Consider the following 16,697-nt stretch of genomic DNA (forward strand, 5'->3'; position numbering starts at 1 on the left):
TGTAGGAATCCGCACCTCTACCTGTTTATGTCCGTAATCAAGAATTATGAATACGTCGGATATCGAATGAAGTACTGATATTAATTACTGCGTCTTTTTGACTGATATTGGTCTTCGTCGTCCGCGACTCCTTGCAACGTCATCTTATTTACTCCAACCGTGTATTGCGCGACAAAACTCCTTTCGAAATCTGAAATTTTGAAATTACCGTTTGGACGTTTGCCAAAATGGTAGTCAGTGTGCAAAACGTTAATTTGTAAGATCTTTACCGTTTTGCTCACTTAGCATATGCCACCAAAACGGTAATTTTTAGATTTTTGACGTCTTGTCAAGATTGTATCAATTGTGCAAACGGTAATTTTCAATCCTTTTGATGTTTTTCAATGTGTGACAGTCGCCAATGTGCATGTTTACATTCTATGCTTCGTAATTACGAATCGTGACTGAAATACAAAGGAGACACGTTGTGCCTTTACATGAAGTGATGTTACTTTGTTACATTGCGTGTCCGTTAGATGCGTATTTTTTTTAATCATAAAATAGTTACATTAATTATATTCTGTGAAAAAAAATGGCATAAGTACCTATCACGGAAACACTTTCCATAAAAAGTTGAAGAATATTAGTTGAGTGTTTAAGAAAAATTTCAGATATATCATTTTAACTAAAATTTAATAAGTTGACCTCTTAGGTCAGGTACCATGAATAACCATTTTTCTTTTCGTAGTCGGCATACTTGAGGTACCCATTATGCAAGACTATTGAAGGTTTCCCCATGAAGATGTAGCAAAGAGTCACTTTTCACCTAATTTGACTTTCCTTTGACCTTTCAGTCTAAATGTTCGTGAAAAACACAAGTTTCCATATTAATATGCGCAGCATTCTTACCAAGTTTTCAGAATATCGGCAGAGCCGTTTAGGAAGGAGTTTGTCAAAGAAAATTGCGGTAAAACGTACATGTAACATTTGACACCGTAGCCATTGACCTCAGTTACCATGGTAACCACATACTTTGATAATATTTCACATGTCGATTATAAGTTTCAAGGTCACATACATTGATATCGCAATCAATCACTTTTCAATTAATTTGTCTTTTGACCTCTGACCATTAATTTTTCGTTCCGAAAGTCTACAAAGCACAAAACCCTACCATAAAGCACCTTTTTACTTCAGATGGAAGAAAATCCACAGACTACTCAAGGAGGAGTTACAATGATATAGAATTGCAGATCTATACTTTTATTTTGCAGCAATATTTGATTTCGACGACAATTTCTACGTAAATAGCTAGTAGACAGACACACTGAGCTGAATTAAGGTTTAATGAACTCAAACATTGAAAATACACTTAGTTTTCAACATGGGTATGTAAACCGCGAAGGACAAAGTACATAACTTATATGCCATAGAGATATCATAATTTCTAGCATATCATAATTATTAAAAGGTCACGATACAACACATCTCTTTTATTGACTTCTGCAAATGCCAACTTCAAGGGAGTGACAACTCTAGTCTAGTAAACACATGATCATAATCCCCCCTCCACGCCAATGGAACTCTCCATATTAATGAGATAGTATAGTATAATATGTGGTGCTGGTATCGTGTAATGTTTAATGCGTCAAACGGTCCAAGAGCTTCCATATTCCTAAGTTTAATACACAAAGCATTGATACAGCACTGTACAACAACTTAGAATCTTGAGAAATTCTTGTTTCCAACAGAATCGATAAAATGCACTGCCTTATCGTCTCAGACCCAAAAATCGTAATGTTTTTCTTCAAATGCATTCTTCTTGGAATCGCGTTTATTTCACCATTTTGTTGCCTTACTGGTAAGTATATATGAATGTTCATTATTGTAACTTATCTGCACTACATTGTAGTTTAATATAAGAAAAGTATATAGGCTACATAACTTTATATGCCATATAATTTAATATTCATATACATGGTACAAATATCTGTGAAAATTGAAAAGTCTTAATCGAGCTTCAAGCAAAGAACATCTTTACTGTCAAGTTCGATACGAGAATGCAGCCATGTGATAGTGATTTGATGTTGTACACACGTATTACTGCAAGTATGTTTATGTATTTAACACTATTCATTTTAATTTAGCCATTGATTATTTCTTGTAAGGTAATGTTTTCATTCATTATGTTAAGCCCAATTGCAATAATATTGAGCATGCATATTTAAGGTCATGAATACAACGGGAAAAGATGATGATTTCAGTAAAGTGAACCGGACAAGTCAGTAATTTATGCAATATTATATCAGTATTGGGTGGATATTAGTACACTTCTAGGCTCTATCTGCCATTTGATGCTAAAATCCAAAAACAATAGATCATAAGCTTGCCTGCCTAAAGTACAATTTACAACAAGATACCAACTAAAAGTAGACAATTTCGAAGCGAACATGCGAGTGATCAAAAATAATGTGAAAACGTTTTAGAACAACACAACCGTCCATAATAGTCTGAACACTGCAATTTGTATTTAGTATGACTAGGTTTAGAAACTCACACAAACGGACATGTTTTACCCCCTCCCCTTTCCCCCATATATAAACTTTCACATAAATACATAAGCACACAGTTATACTGTTGTAACTAATTCCAACAACGCAACTTGAACCGTTGTAATACTTTCAAGTTACTGGGGCATGGTGGTTGGCGTCTATTAATAATCTAAAGTAACTGTTCAAAGTCCATAACTGGAATTTACATTACTATAATAGATACGTTGTTGGATGATAAGGGATGTACGATCATAATGGATATGTGATAAGTGATCAAAGTTCACATGAAAACGTTTTTGGAGATTACAAATTAACGAATTGAAAAACATACACTTCTGTGAGCAAACAGGAAGTCACAAAAAATAATATATGGTACATGCAAAGTATTGACAAAGCCATCAAACAGAGATGGAAAATACATAGAGCTAGCTGCTTACAAATCTGAACAGTATAAGGCAATGTAAAACTGGATTTTCTTTGGGGAGGGTGATGGCACATCTGTGTAAATGCCAACAACCGTTGCCTTTAATAACTGTAGGTAGTGTAATCATGCGTGGACATGATATGGATATGTATGTGATGACGGTAGAGATAAAATGACGCACCATTAACATATACTTTCATATTCACGAGATAATGCTGAAGGTTACCGCATATTGTTAGCTGTGGCATTAACAATGCCCGTATGTGTATGTATCTCTTGATACAAATATTAATTATGTTGCTTATAAAAATCGCTGTTGATAATAGTGAACATCAACTTTCGCTTTTTAACAAGACGTATCACATAGTTACAAGTACGTGTTTATGACTAGATAGCAGGTCTCACAAATATCCACATTTTCGCTAACAGTGAACATGATTATCATCATATGTGTGGGTCTGGAGAAGATATGATACTTTGCATACGTTACATTTAATGTGCAATGAATTAGTTTTCATCTTACACTGTCCATTTCCTCATGTAACATTAATATGGGCTAATTGGGAAGTCCTCAGTACAAGTATGCAAACTACAGAAGCTAGATTCATTTTATATATCATCCTCTTCCACCTGTCACTCCCAATTTATTCTGATAGTACTAAAGTGCTCTTCGAGACCAATGGTTAGAACCGAATCACACCCATTGAAGACTTGCTCCATATACAAATCACTTGTTGTGCTAGTGTATGAATCTGCGCTAGTTAAATTGAGATAATTAGCGCCTTAACGCTGATTAACTGCTATCTGCATTGAGTAGCACTCCGTACAGGTTTGCTTAAATAAAAATGGTGCCATGAGCAGTTGTTCATCTCCATAATTTAATAGTATCCTTCATTCAGTTTCCTACTGTACGGTTCTTCTGTAGTGCTGAAGGAGAGCTGGTAACCACCTTCATGTTCCTGGTTTGCATCCTTGAATAAAAAGCCATTTTAGTTTGAATTAAAACGTTTTTAGCAATACAAACCCGAGACCGAGATATGTATTTTGAAAGACTAGGTTTAGGACTACCGTTTTTAGAGTATGGATTCCTTGTTTGTAATGGAGCTTATGGACTACGTTTGCAATTAACTTTTGTTGGTTTCTTATCTTAATTTGAATACATTTGTGTATTATCACCCGATACATACAGAGAACACAGTAACTACTATGTCTTAAAATTGTAAACCATGAAAAAAAAAAAAACTGGATGGTGCTATCAATCGGTAGCATGTGCCAGTAGGATTACAGTAATAACAGAGAATATGTGTAATCCCAACAAATCCAGTTTGATACATTTGTTGGGATTAGACATATCCTCAGTTCTTACTTCAATCCTAATAGCACATGCTACCGATTTATCAGATTTATCAGCACGATCCAATTTTTACTGTGGCACGAAACTTTGAAATTTACAGTAGTTGGAATTATATAATTTGATTGTTTGTTATTTCTAAATTGTCGCCACACAGTATTACAATTTATTTATAGTTGATTAATTTTTTATATGCATTTCAATAATTCTTTGTCGTCTTGAATTATTGGTTTCCAGGCTTGCTAGTTATACTGGTGCTTGATAAGGAAATATGCTATTTTTGCTCACTTAGACGACTGTGATGATAAGAACTAAACTTAATATATTACTGATTAAATAATAGATAAGTTAGTTCAATACATTTGATAAACATGATGGAATTCAAGTGACACGTATGTCAATTCTCTTCGTATCTCGCTCACTTTGTAATGATTCTGTCGTTTGCTCTCACAATACCGGTATCAATGGTATATACGAGGCCTAACTACAAAACATGACAATATTAAGAACTCTAACAAGGCTTACTTGGGAGGGGTGGGCGGGTGTGGGTAAGGAGAATCGACGTTGGGTGGGTTGAAATAACAAGTTAACATATATCAGCTGAACTACTGCGTTGGAGTGATTTTTGGGAGCTTGAATTGTTTTTTGTGTTTCTGTTAGCTAGTTAGGTTCAAGCTGCTAACTACAAGGAAAAACATAAACTAATCTCAAGTAAACCCCTAGTTCAGCTATCTGAATGCTAACTTCTTTTATTGATATTCTTTTTACTTCCTTCACATTCTAGGGGATTGTGCCAACATCAGTGAACGTACTGCATTATATGCAACGCTTCTAAACAGTAGCACGTACAATCCTTATGTGAGACCTGTAGAAAATTCATCTCTACCAGTTTCTGTTCAGTTCCGTTTCGCACCGGTGATACATTATTTGGTAAATAAATTTGAAGTACCCTCTTTCCTTTGTTCTCATCTTAAAGGCTTCTCGTTTGTTCTTTTCATTGTTATATATGAAAAGTTTTCATCATTAAAAAGGAAGACAAATCGTTTTTAAATAGTGGTGTAAATGAAACGGGAATCAACAACATTTTTCGTGAGAAGATTTTTGGAGATAATTCATTGCAAAACCCCTTACCGCTATGTCCGTTTTCTGTTGTCGGTTTGAAGACCTCGGTAGATCTCAATGGAACTTTTAAGTGACTCCATGCATGTGTTTTCGGATATGCGAGCCTCTCGTATGAGAGCGGTATTGATTTCTCGAAGTAAAATATTAACATTTGCCCGACAGCTAAGTAGCCAAGTTAAATTTTATTCGAGTTTGGTAGATTATCTTGGCAAGGCTTAGTCCAACTAAGACTTTTTGGTCCGGTTTTCTCTATATAAACCTGGGTGTGATTAGACTTCCTTTTTCGGATGGAGGGAATGCTTTCTGGGGTGGCAGGCAGAACCTACTTCCTAGATGAAATATTTGTTTTGACAACTTTGTGGGGGTTATACGAATAATTTGGCGCCTAGGCCGCCAATACCCTCTCCAAGTGGCCATAAACTATTTGGTATTTGGTGATGCTGATGCAACACTAACGTGTGTCAAATATGCATTCATTTGTTTCTTTCAGGTTGAAGGTAATCAGGAAATGCAGTTAAGAGGCATGATGGCTTTGGTATGCAATATATTTCTATTGTTTTTCGAGTTCGGGAGGCTGGCAGTTTTTCACTGTTCTGGATTTTCTAACTTACTTCAATTTAAGTTATATAAATATATATATTCATTTGCCTTTGTCGTTTACCTCCATTTCATTTAACAGTCTGTTCAAAAGTATCTCTATCGAGATCCGGCTTTTGGAATCTCAAATGATTTCGAATTGGTTAGCATCATGTTTGATCTCTAGAGCATGACAAATATGTCACCAAAACAGGACTATAGTATTGTTCGATACAGGTGGCAACGCCTACAGTGAAATTACGACCTTCCTTACCGGTTTCGAACCTCTGGACATACAATCAGTGTCAATAGCTGGTTAGGGTGTCCGTATATAAAGCGGGAGGCCCGGGTTCGAATCCCGGTGGAGGCTGGAAGTTTTTTTCACTGTTCTGGATTTTCCAACTCACTACAATTTCAATAAATATATATATATATATATATATATACACATATATATATATATATATTATATAAATATATATATATATTATATAAATATATAAATATATATATTTATATATATATAAATATATATATATATGTATATATATAAATAAATATATATATTTATATATATATATATAAATATATATATATATGTATATATATATATATATATATATATATATATATATATATATATATATATATATATATATATATATATATATATATATTTATATATATATATACATACATCCTTTCTTTTTATTTGGCAAATGAATCGAAAAACTTACATAGTACATTAAATGCCGCCAAACCAACACTTCAGCCTAATGGGATTAAAAAAATTATGTTTTTTCCCTCAGATTTGGGATGACCATCGCCTTGTGTGGAATCCTCATGATTATGGAGGTCTTCGTAGCTTAGATCTACCAGTAAATAAAATATGGCAACCGGAACTGGTCTTGTATGAAAGGTACCTAGGCAAAACTCTAGAAAAAAATCGTTTATTATGTTAAAGAAGATACTTATGTAAACATACGGCACCACTAGCTGTCTAGGGAAGCACACACCATTCCTGATCATTCGTGTAACATGTGCACTGCCGTGGTATTTGCAGTTTTGTCCATCCGTTAACTGGAGTTAAATTCTGATACTGCGCCTTTAGCCTATGGTTTACTTCAGAAACTTTTTTAGACTTCCACCTCCTTGTGGTGAAACTGTATGTTTCAATAAATAATATTCCATATTTTTCCAAACTGTCCAGTCACGTTTTCATAAATGTTTTTGAGAAACTAGTAAGTATCCTTAAAGTGATTCTTAAAAATAGTTTTTGCTGGCTTGCCTGGGTACATTAGTTCTTATGATTTTTGCATTCCTTCATAGATAATTTCAAGCCGAGCGCGATGCTCCAAAAGTTATGCTTACGAAGGCAAAATGAAACGTTTACCAAGTTCGGTACGGAATGATATCTATTGGGTAATATGTGACCTGTTTTCCATGGTTCTAATTTCCCGAAATGTTAAATGGGTTCATATTTTGTTCCATACTAGGATTCCCTCTGACACTGACGGCAATATCCAAATAGAGACCGAAGTTGCGAAAGTTCTTTCTAACGGAACAGTTTACTGGTATACCATGGCATCAACGAGATCATTCTGCTTCATTGATATAAGGAAGTTTCCATTCGATAAGCAGAACTGTGACGTAACGTTCACAACTTGGATGCACCCGGAAAACGAGGTAATGGTTACGTTGTAGCAAAATACATCGAAAATGTTTAAGTGTATAATGTAGGACTACTTGATTAAAGAGGGGATCATCATGGTGGGTGTTCATGTCTAAGAATGGTTTATCTACATGACTAAAACACCACCCATTCACTATACTCCCGGTAAATGCAGCTGCAAACGCCAAAGATTCGCTGTCGAAGTATTCCCTAGAGACCTCCCGAGCAGACACTCTTGCAAAAAATCGAAGCTTCTCAGGGCAGTTCGTATGACGGTAGTAAAGGGACCATTTCAGCCAAAGCCGACTCCACGATTTTAACTGTTACGGCGTCTTACAGTTTACTACGTAACCTACAGGTACTAAAACACACCCTCTTCATCAACTGAAATAGTCTTCCCCAAAATCTTCCGATTCCGAGGAAATGGGACTTCACCTCTCAGAACATTCGAAAGCTTTGACGAAAATTATTTTCTTGAAGAAGAAGAGGAAATAGTCTGCGAGAATGATGAAGATATCACTGTTTTTGCCCTATCAGCTTGAACCCGCTCCCGACGGTTGAGACGCGTCGCTGCCGATGGAAGTCCCCGAGAACAACTGTTGGACGATCCTGAACCGAAAACTGGTCGGTTGAGCATCAAAACCACCGTTATTAAGACTATAACATGATTTAAATTTACTCGAATGTCGATGATCCTGCCATTTAACTTCGTAGCAAAGCTTCTGGAAGTTTGTTACTTATAGTGCAAGGAGATTGTGACATTCTGTAAAGTGCAAGTACAACCATATAGTACTACTAGTAGTATCATGGGTCAAGACCTAACTAATAGACGTTGTATCACAGGCTAGCCTGTGTAAGTTGTATCATCCAACTGTTACGTTTAAATCATAACACAACGCCAGTTTTACCACAAAAGAAAAAATTGCAGATTTAGTATTGATTGTTCTAAATCGAACTGGCCTTAAGGTTTGTGCAAAATACCATGTAACCATTAAAAAATCGTCATTTGCTGCATCAAGGAGTACTAGGATGTGGAACAAGTAATTTTTCAATAGTGTAGGCCAACATGCCCTTGTAGTGTTATAACCCAATCGTGTCCAACTTCTTCGATGTCTGTCATCTTTTGGAAAAGCGTGCAAGTGAAATCCGTCTTTACTTGTGTTGGAGCAACCTGCAACCACACATCGGTTCGGAGTAATTAAGAGTTACGAGATAAATTCATGTAAAAACAAAACTCCAACACCAAATCTCCATTACTACAGAGCACTGCAACAGTGTAATGTTGTGTGTTCTCAGACTTGTATGACGTTTATGACGTCACGCGCATATATATACAACAATTTTTACAAAGTTTTTATTACCCTCGTAATTTTGAACGTTAATTCCTCGATGATGCAAGCTTCGTTTGACACAAATTGGTTATATTTGGAAAGCTATTGAATTCGGTTGGTTATAGCAACGGTTGCCATTGTTGTAGTTAATTTTCCTGTGTAGCGATTCTTAGGAGCTCACCCATGGTACGTTGTCCGAAAGTCCATATCTGGGAGACGTGTAAAAAGCTGTCCGTGTGTATGTCTGTTACATCGACAATTTTGTGTAAAAAACTCCTCGTAAGCGGACTATGCCGATTTTCTTCACAACTGCTAGGAAGTTGCCCCACGACTAGAACTTCTATCTCGCAGACCCTAGGAACGAAAGGTCAAATATCAGAAGTTGCATAAGGTGAAAAGTGTCAAAGGGCAGATTTTCAATCTTGTTTTGGAGGACAAATCTTGAATAGCCCTTACAACCTTCGCAAATTAAGCTTTGTCAAAATATAATGATTCAATTATGGCAACTAAGGTCAAAGTCATGGTATTTTGTTCTATGCGGCGTTCATAAGCAATGTTGCGATGAGATTTGCAACTCCGTAGATTGCCCTCAAGTTTTGTTTGTAATCTTAAATATTTTTTGTCGTACCGTATGTAGCTCTTTCTTAAAGTACTAATATGTTGCTAATTGCTATGTAGCTAATTGGTTTTTGTTCCTTCATGAAAAAAAGGCATACGGCAATTCCCCCAAAAAATTGTTTATATAAAAGTAATACTGATTATAAAAAGGGAATCGTATCAAATATAGATTAAGTTCACTAATTAGTCCTCGATTTACGGTTGTGACAGTAAAAGAGTTCCTTGAGGAATTTAAATTATTGGAACCGTTTACCAGTAATATATTTCGTCTAGTTATTCCACATCAGCATATATACTTCGCGACATAAGTTTCGGTTCCTCTTGAATATTCTCAAAAGTTGTTAAGATGTAGTACAGTTTTCTAATTCTTATTCCAAGATGGTAATGACTCTAAACAGAGGCAGTGTGTGTGTACTGGTTTACGTATACTGTTCTCATACATCGCAATACACTCTACTATCACCGACCTGGACTTGATGGATTTGATGGATCAGATTTGAATATAAGATGTATGCTATATAAATTATACACCATATCGTATATTGTCTAATATATTATATATTATGTGGTACTGTCTAAATTAGTTATATATATCGTTTTTTGGTTAATTCTTATTTTCCGTGACACCCGCACTTGCCTATAAGAAATGAAACGTGTGTTCTATATGTGGATAACAATCTATGTGTTATTTCACGCTATTTCAATAGCAAATTGTATGTATTCCACGTATTTCATGTATGTTCTGTTATTTTACAGCAATTACTTTACCACTACAACGATTTATTCATAAACGACACTTACAAACAAAATGAAGCAAGTGCTGGTGAATGGGATATGACGCTCTTCCATTATGACCCTAACTACCGATGTCTTTACTGTGTAGAGGACCAATCGTACATAACGTATAAAGTCACACTGGAACGGTATAAACCTGGGCTCGCCATGCTTTGTTTCGTGGCACCTTGCATAGTGGTGGAAGCCATGACTTTCCTTGTGTTTTGCTTTCATGTCGGAGATGCTGAAGTTGCAACTTATGGCCTCACGTGTGTCTTGGCTTTGGTGGTTTTCTTACCGATGCTGTACAATCTGCTACCTGACACTGGTGTCTGTTATGTAGGTGAGTTCAATGATTGATATGCCACTTAACTCGAGAGCGATTTTTTTCCTGTTTGACCATTTAAAATAGTGTAACGTTGACCAGTGTCTCCCGAAGTCCAGCTGCTTGAACTAATAAAAGCTTTAACACATATCAAGACAAAAATTGGAGAAGAGGTCGATGACTGGTTGATCTCTTATTTATTGATGTATTCAGTCGATCTTTGATTCACTGGCATATGAATTTACCACAATTTAATCCTTAGATCACAAGTCCACTGCCTAAACCACTTGACCACAACGAAGACATACGCCCACATGAAACACATGGTCTAGCGTTGTGAGCCCCCCCCCCCCTAGTGAAGTCGAAATTACAATTATCGAACCCCTATAGAAAGTGACAACAAATATGATGTCTCTTAAAACTAAACCCTCGTTTCTTGTTACTTAAGTGCACTTAGCGCAAAGATAGTTTTCTTAGAATTTCCTAGGTGTACAAACAATATCCCCGTCACCCCAAAGATACCCGATTTTACCTTTCCTTAGACAAACAATTAAACATGCACGTCATGCCAAGCACATAATCGTGTGATAGAACAGATATACCAGTTAAGTGGTAGCAACTTACAGAAAATAGGCGCAGTTCTTTCTCTGTCAGAGGCCAATCTCGGAACACCTCGTGAGCGTGGTGAGCTAAAAAACTAACTAAACGATCTGCGCTACCACTAACAAGGGGAAACATCTCCAAACTTGGGTGCTGATTCAACAAAGTTTACAAACAAACAGGGGTAAGATTTTCATTGGCTGTCCCCACCTGCAACTCGCAACAGCTCTACACATATTTTGGGAAAGATACAATTACAGACTTCTGGGGGCCATCGAAGGGTAGATATGCTGCCCTCGCAGACGCGTCTAGATATGCGACACTAGACAGCTAGCTAACCAGCGAAATGACGAGAAGAAGACAGGAGTACGTTTCTGTAAACTGTATTGAGATTCCTCACTCATGTTATCGCGGTAAAACTGAAATAAAAGGATATGATAAACTTGAATAATAATGATGCTAAATACAACACTATGAATGTTTTTAAATGAAAGAATATAACGGTGAACTTCGAACTTGCCATAGGCCAAATGAAGCTCACCACAGTACAATATTTTACACTGAATAACTATAATGTGATGAGAGTCGAATAACTCTGGGGTTTAATTAATTATCTTAACTTGTCTTAAGAAGAATAATTAATAAAGTTTACTAAAGAACAAATAGAGTATCAAATGAGCAAAAACTATTATGATTAATTAGTAACAACAATCCATCTCAACGAACGGCAATTACGTAACGTAAGCAATACGCAACTCTGATAGGAACATGAATATGTAAGCAAAAACATAGTTGAACAGGGGTTAAGGTAATTAAAACCCAAGTGTAACTAAATTAATATTAACTTAATCAGGTCACAAGTAAATATATATAGTCATATTTAATAAACAACAAATTATGTGCAAACCTGCAATCAAGGTAAATACTTCTTACTTGGAAAACAATTAGATTAATTATGTCTAATTAACAATCTCAATTAACTGACATGTGTCTGCTAGGCAAGGTTGTAAAATAATTAACCTAACAAATACGACAAAGAGAAAACTTACAGATTATAATTGAGCCAGGTCGAAAACGTTAGCTAATGAAACTGTGTAGGGTATGTAAGGCGGATGCGGTGTTGCCTACTACAATGCTGAAAACAGTATGATGTTTGTAGTGAAAAACAACACAGGTCTATGAGAAAAGAAATAAGTGTGAATCTCCCATTACCATGAAACCCTCCTCATATGTGGTCAAGGAGGAATGTTATCACCAACTCTTCCATCCTGACTTGCCCCCTGCCGACCTTTCATAACCAGAGCTGTGCTATGAAGTTACAGTTTGCTCAAACTGATCTGACCACAGAGCAGGCAGCAGAGAGAAAGATAAGAGTCACAGGTGGCTTGCTTAATGAAGTATAAACAATAACATGTGTAGATACAACAAGTCGTCAAAATGACAAAATTATGAAAATTTACGTTTTGCCGAGATACAACAAGTCGTCAAAATGACAACATTCTAAAATGTCATTTTGAAGACTTGTTGTATCTCAACGAAACGTCAATTTTCAGAATTTTGTCATTTTGACGACTTGTTGTATCTTGGCAAAACGTAAATTTTCATAATTTTGTCATTTTGACGACTTGTTGTATCTCGGCAAAACGTATTTTGTCATTTTGACGAGTTGTCGTATCTCAACAAAACGTCAATTTTCAGATTTTTGTCATTTTGACGACTTGTTATATCTCGGCAAAACGTCAATTTCCAAAATTTTGTCATTTTGACGACTTGTTGTATCTCAGCAAAACGTCAATTTTCAGATTTTTATTATTTTGATGAGTTATTGTATCTCGGCAAAACGTCAATTTTCAGAATTTTGTCATTTCGATGAGTTTTTGTATCTCGACAAAACGTCAATTTTCAGAATTTTGTCATTTTGACGAGTTGTCGTATCTCAACAAAACGTCAATTTTCAGATTTTTGTCATTTTGACGACTTGTTATATCTCGGCAAAACGTCAATTTTCAAAATTTTGTCATTTTGACGACTTGTTGTATCTCAGCAAAACGTCAATTTTCAGTTTTTTTTATTTTGATGAGTTATTGTATCTCGGCAAAACGTCAATTTTCAGAATTTTGTCATTTTGATGAGTTATTGTATCTCGACAAAACGTCAATTTTCAAAATTTTGTCATTTTGACGAGTTGTCGTATCTCAACAAAACGTCAATTTTCGAATTTTTGTCATTTTGACGACTTGTTGTATCTCAGCAAAACGTCAATTTTCAGTTTTTTTTTAATTTTGATGAGTTATTGTATCTCGGCAAAACGTCAATTTTCAGTTTTTTTTATTTTGATGAGTTATTGTATCTCGGCAAAACGTCAATTTTCAGAATTTTGTCATTTTGACGATTTGTTGCATCTCTGCAAATTTAATAATTTTGTCGTTTTGACAAGTTGTTAAACTCGGCAAACGTCATTTTTCTGAATTTTGTCATTTTGACTTGTTGTTTCTCTTTCATCACCATGTCCCTTCTACGCTTCCGTACGGGTTAAACTCGCTGCTAGTGAATAATAAATACATGAAAACGTTTGAGCTTTCTGGTGCTTCCCCTCTGGAACCCCAATAGGGATCTGAGATGCATTCCAGAAAAATGAAAGTCTTACTGTAGTTTGCGACATGTATTTTGTGCTCTAAAATTCGCTATCTAAAAATTGCTGCAGCTTCTGTAGGCCTGCAATCCCAACCAATAACAGTGTACATTTGTAATTATAAAGCAAGTTGCCGCTTTCGAAACATTGCTCAGCTAGTCACTGCTAGTCGGTCTCAAAACTATGGTGAATGTAAGAAACTTGTTATATAACATTAAACTTTGTCACAATTCTGAATTTCGTGTATAAAATATTCATAATTTCAAGAGTTGTCCCAATACGTCCCCCACACTCCACCCCCTTACTTTGGAACTGCTGCTAGTTGTAGTTTCCATACTAACAGAGTAAGCTCTACCTAGTGTGCAATAATCGCTGATCACCGTTCATCGTAAACAGCGCTTAGCGGTATCCTGAACACAAAGAGTGGAACATAGATATGGCGGGCCACAGTCTCAAATCGTGGGAGATCGACTTATACCGATTTAAATCGACATATACCAGTTTCATTCTACATATCATCGATTTAAATCGACATATACCAGTTTCTTTCTACATATCATCGATTTAAATCGACATATACCAGTTTAAATCGATGATAAGTAAAATAAATCGGTATATGTCAATTTTAATCGACATAGACCAGTTTAAATCGATGATATTGTCGAATTAAATCGGTATATGTCAATTTTAATCGACATATACCAGCTTCATTCTACATATCATCGATTTAAATCGACATATACCAATTTAAATCGATGATAAGTAAAATAAATCGGTATATGTCAATTTAAATCGACATATACCGTACCAATTTAATTCGACTTATACCACTTTCAATCGACATATACTGATTTAAATCGACATATACCAATTTAAATCGATGATATATAAAATAAATCGATGATATGTCCATTTAAATCGACGTCTACCAGATTAAATCGATGATATGTCGAAATAAATCAATAGAAGTAAATTTCCGTGAATTTATACCACTTTCTAGCAACTCAAATTGACATATACCTATTAAAATCGACATATCATCGATTTAGCTCATTAACATATTCCAAATCCCGTTTTCGGTGATGATTGACATGTGGACATACATCACGTGTAGTCACCTGACAAGGCGCACGAATAATTGAAAATAAACACGAGCACAGTGGAATGCATGATTTGAGCTTGAATACTGTAATTGTTAATCCTCTGGGTATATATTTAGCTGAAGTAAAACGTAACCTTTCAGGCCTCACTGTTTATGGTGTAACTGGAGTAGGTAATTGCATCTGTGTACGTACTGAGGCCTATGCAGTTGCGTGTATATTCCTATACTATAGCTCCACGTGTTTGAGTAGACTCAAGCCCAGTTTGCATTGAGAAAATTGCACGTCATTGACATATCAGTTTTTCAGCCTTATTGTTACACCGAAATCTTTTTGCAAGTAATTGTCAATTTAAGCTGCTGGAAACTGGTATAAGTCGAAGGAAATTGGTATATGTCGATTTAAATCGGTATAATTCGATCTCCCACGATTTGAAACTGATGGCCCGCCATACATAGAGTCGATCAATCGACCGGGGAGCTGGTTGGTTTGATTTTTAGACAATTTCGACAACACAAAATTTCGATCATAACAACCCCGAGATTTTTATTTCAATGTTTTTGTACAATTTCACTGTTTCCATACTATACCATTTTACATGTATAAAACATTTCTATTTTATTTCAGGAATTTATACCGCGATCTTGATGTTGTTCCAGGCGATCGTAACAATAGTGAGAATTATTTGGTGGCGTCTGATACCTGTTTCAGGTAAAGTGAGTAGATCAACAATCTCCACCCAAACCGAAACCAGTTATGGAATAAGCAATGTAGATTCTACTAATCAAACAGATAAGAAAACGAGTTCGTCTGAAGGAGACAAGGGACGTAAAACGGAGGAGAAACCTGATTCACATCAAGAAAGTACACCACCTAGTCATAGCAGTGGCACCGGTGAAGTTTCTAGTGGATCAGGAATTGCAGAATCGAGTTTTTCACATCCATCGGTCCCTAACCCAAGTGAGAGGTCACTTCTAATAGACAGCAGCAATGAAGAGGACAAAAACAAAAAGGGTTCTCTTTGTTACTTATTATATACTTATGGATTTGGGTTAATTTATTTCGTTGTGATTTTCATCCTCAACCTCTGGTTTTTTATCGTCTTACTTAGCTAGACAAATTGAAAAGTTCATTGCAACAATAACGAAAGCTTTGATGATCGAGCAATAGATGACGCCTCATTCTATCATGAGCCGGTTCCTACACTTCATGTATACTAATTTCCTGTGGCATAGTTGATACTAAATACTTAAGTTTGTCTTACTTCTTTATAATAACATCAGCATTAAAACTTGTTTACCTTATAAACGTTAAGCAATTTCGAATGAGCATTTTCGTAAGGCTAAATTAGATATAAAAAAGGTGTGTGTGTATCATGGAGTGGGGAGGGGGGGGGGGGGCAGAAAGTAGTGACCAGTTTGAGGATCCTCACCAGTCGATTTTTAATTTTGAAGCTGCTACGATACCTCAGATATCTTAAAGTGTTTTACTACTATATCTCAAAATTGTGGTTTTATTTAATTTCATCAGTTCTCCCAAAAGTGTGTACTTCTTATTTAAGATTTCGATGGACAGGGATTGTCTCAAGTTCTATAAAGACGATTTTTTCCCCTTCAAATTTACATCTATATTTTCAACTTT

The 16,697-nt window shown here is 35.7% G+C and overlaps 1 protein-coding gene across 2 annotated transcripts; it reads left to right on the forward strand.

Moving 5' to 3' along the window:
* The first annotated feature begins 1,583 nt into the window (after positions 1-1,583).
* LOC139978636 (neuronal acetylcholine receptor subunit alpha-6-like) lies at positions 1,584-16,403 on the forward strand. Of its 2 annotated transcripts, XM_071989009.1 has the most exons (7): positions 1,584-1,840; positions 5,091-5,236; positions 5,919-5,963; positions 6,814-6,923; positions 7,501-7,690; positions 10,382-10,742; positions 15,684-16,403. In XM_071989009.1, exons 1-7 carry the CDS (start codon positions 1,741-1,743, stop codon positions 16,169-16,171), a joined length of 1,440 nt encoding a protein of 479 aa, XP_071845110.1. In that variant the 5' UTR covers positions 1,584-1,740; the 3' UTR covers positions 16,172-16,403. The 2 variants fall into 2 exon arrangements, with proteins under 2 accessions (XP_071845110.1, XP_071845111.1); XM_071989010.1 differs by lacking the exon at positions 5,919-5,963.
* The last annotated feature ends 294 nt before the right edge of the window (positions 16,404-16,697 follow it).

This window comes from Apostichopus japonicus, chromosome 13 (genome assembly GCF_037975245.1).
Source record: "Apostichopus japonicus isolate 1M-3 chromosome 13, ASM3797524v1, whole genome shotgun sequence".
In the NCBI taxonomy this organism is placed as follows: Eukaryota; Metazoa; Echinodermata; class Holothuroidea; order Aspidochirotida; family Stichopodidae; genus Apostichopus; species Apostichopus japonicus.

Coding starts and splice junctions, on each gene's coding strand:
- LOC139978636 (XM_071989009.1), top strand. CDS start 1,741: ATGCACTGCCTTATCGTCTCAGACCCAAAAATCGTAATGTTTTTCTTC. Junction 1,841..5,090: donor ACCATTTTGTTGCCTTACTG/GTAAGTATATAT, acceptor TTCACATTCTAG/GGGATTGTGCCAACATCAGT. Junction 5,237..5,918: donor CACCGGTGATACATTATTTG/GTAAATAAATTT, acceptor TGTTTCTTTCAG/GTTGAAGGTAATCAGGAAAT.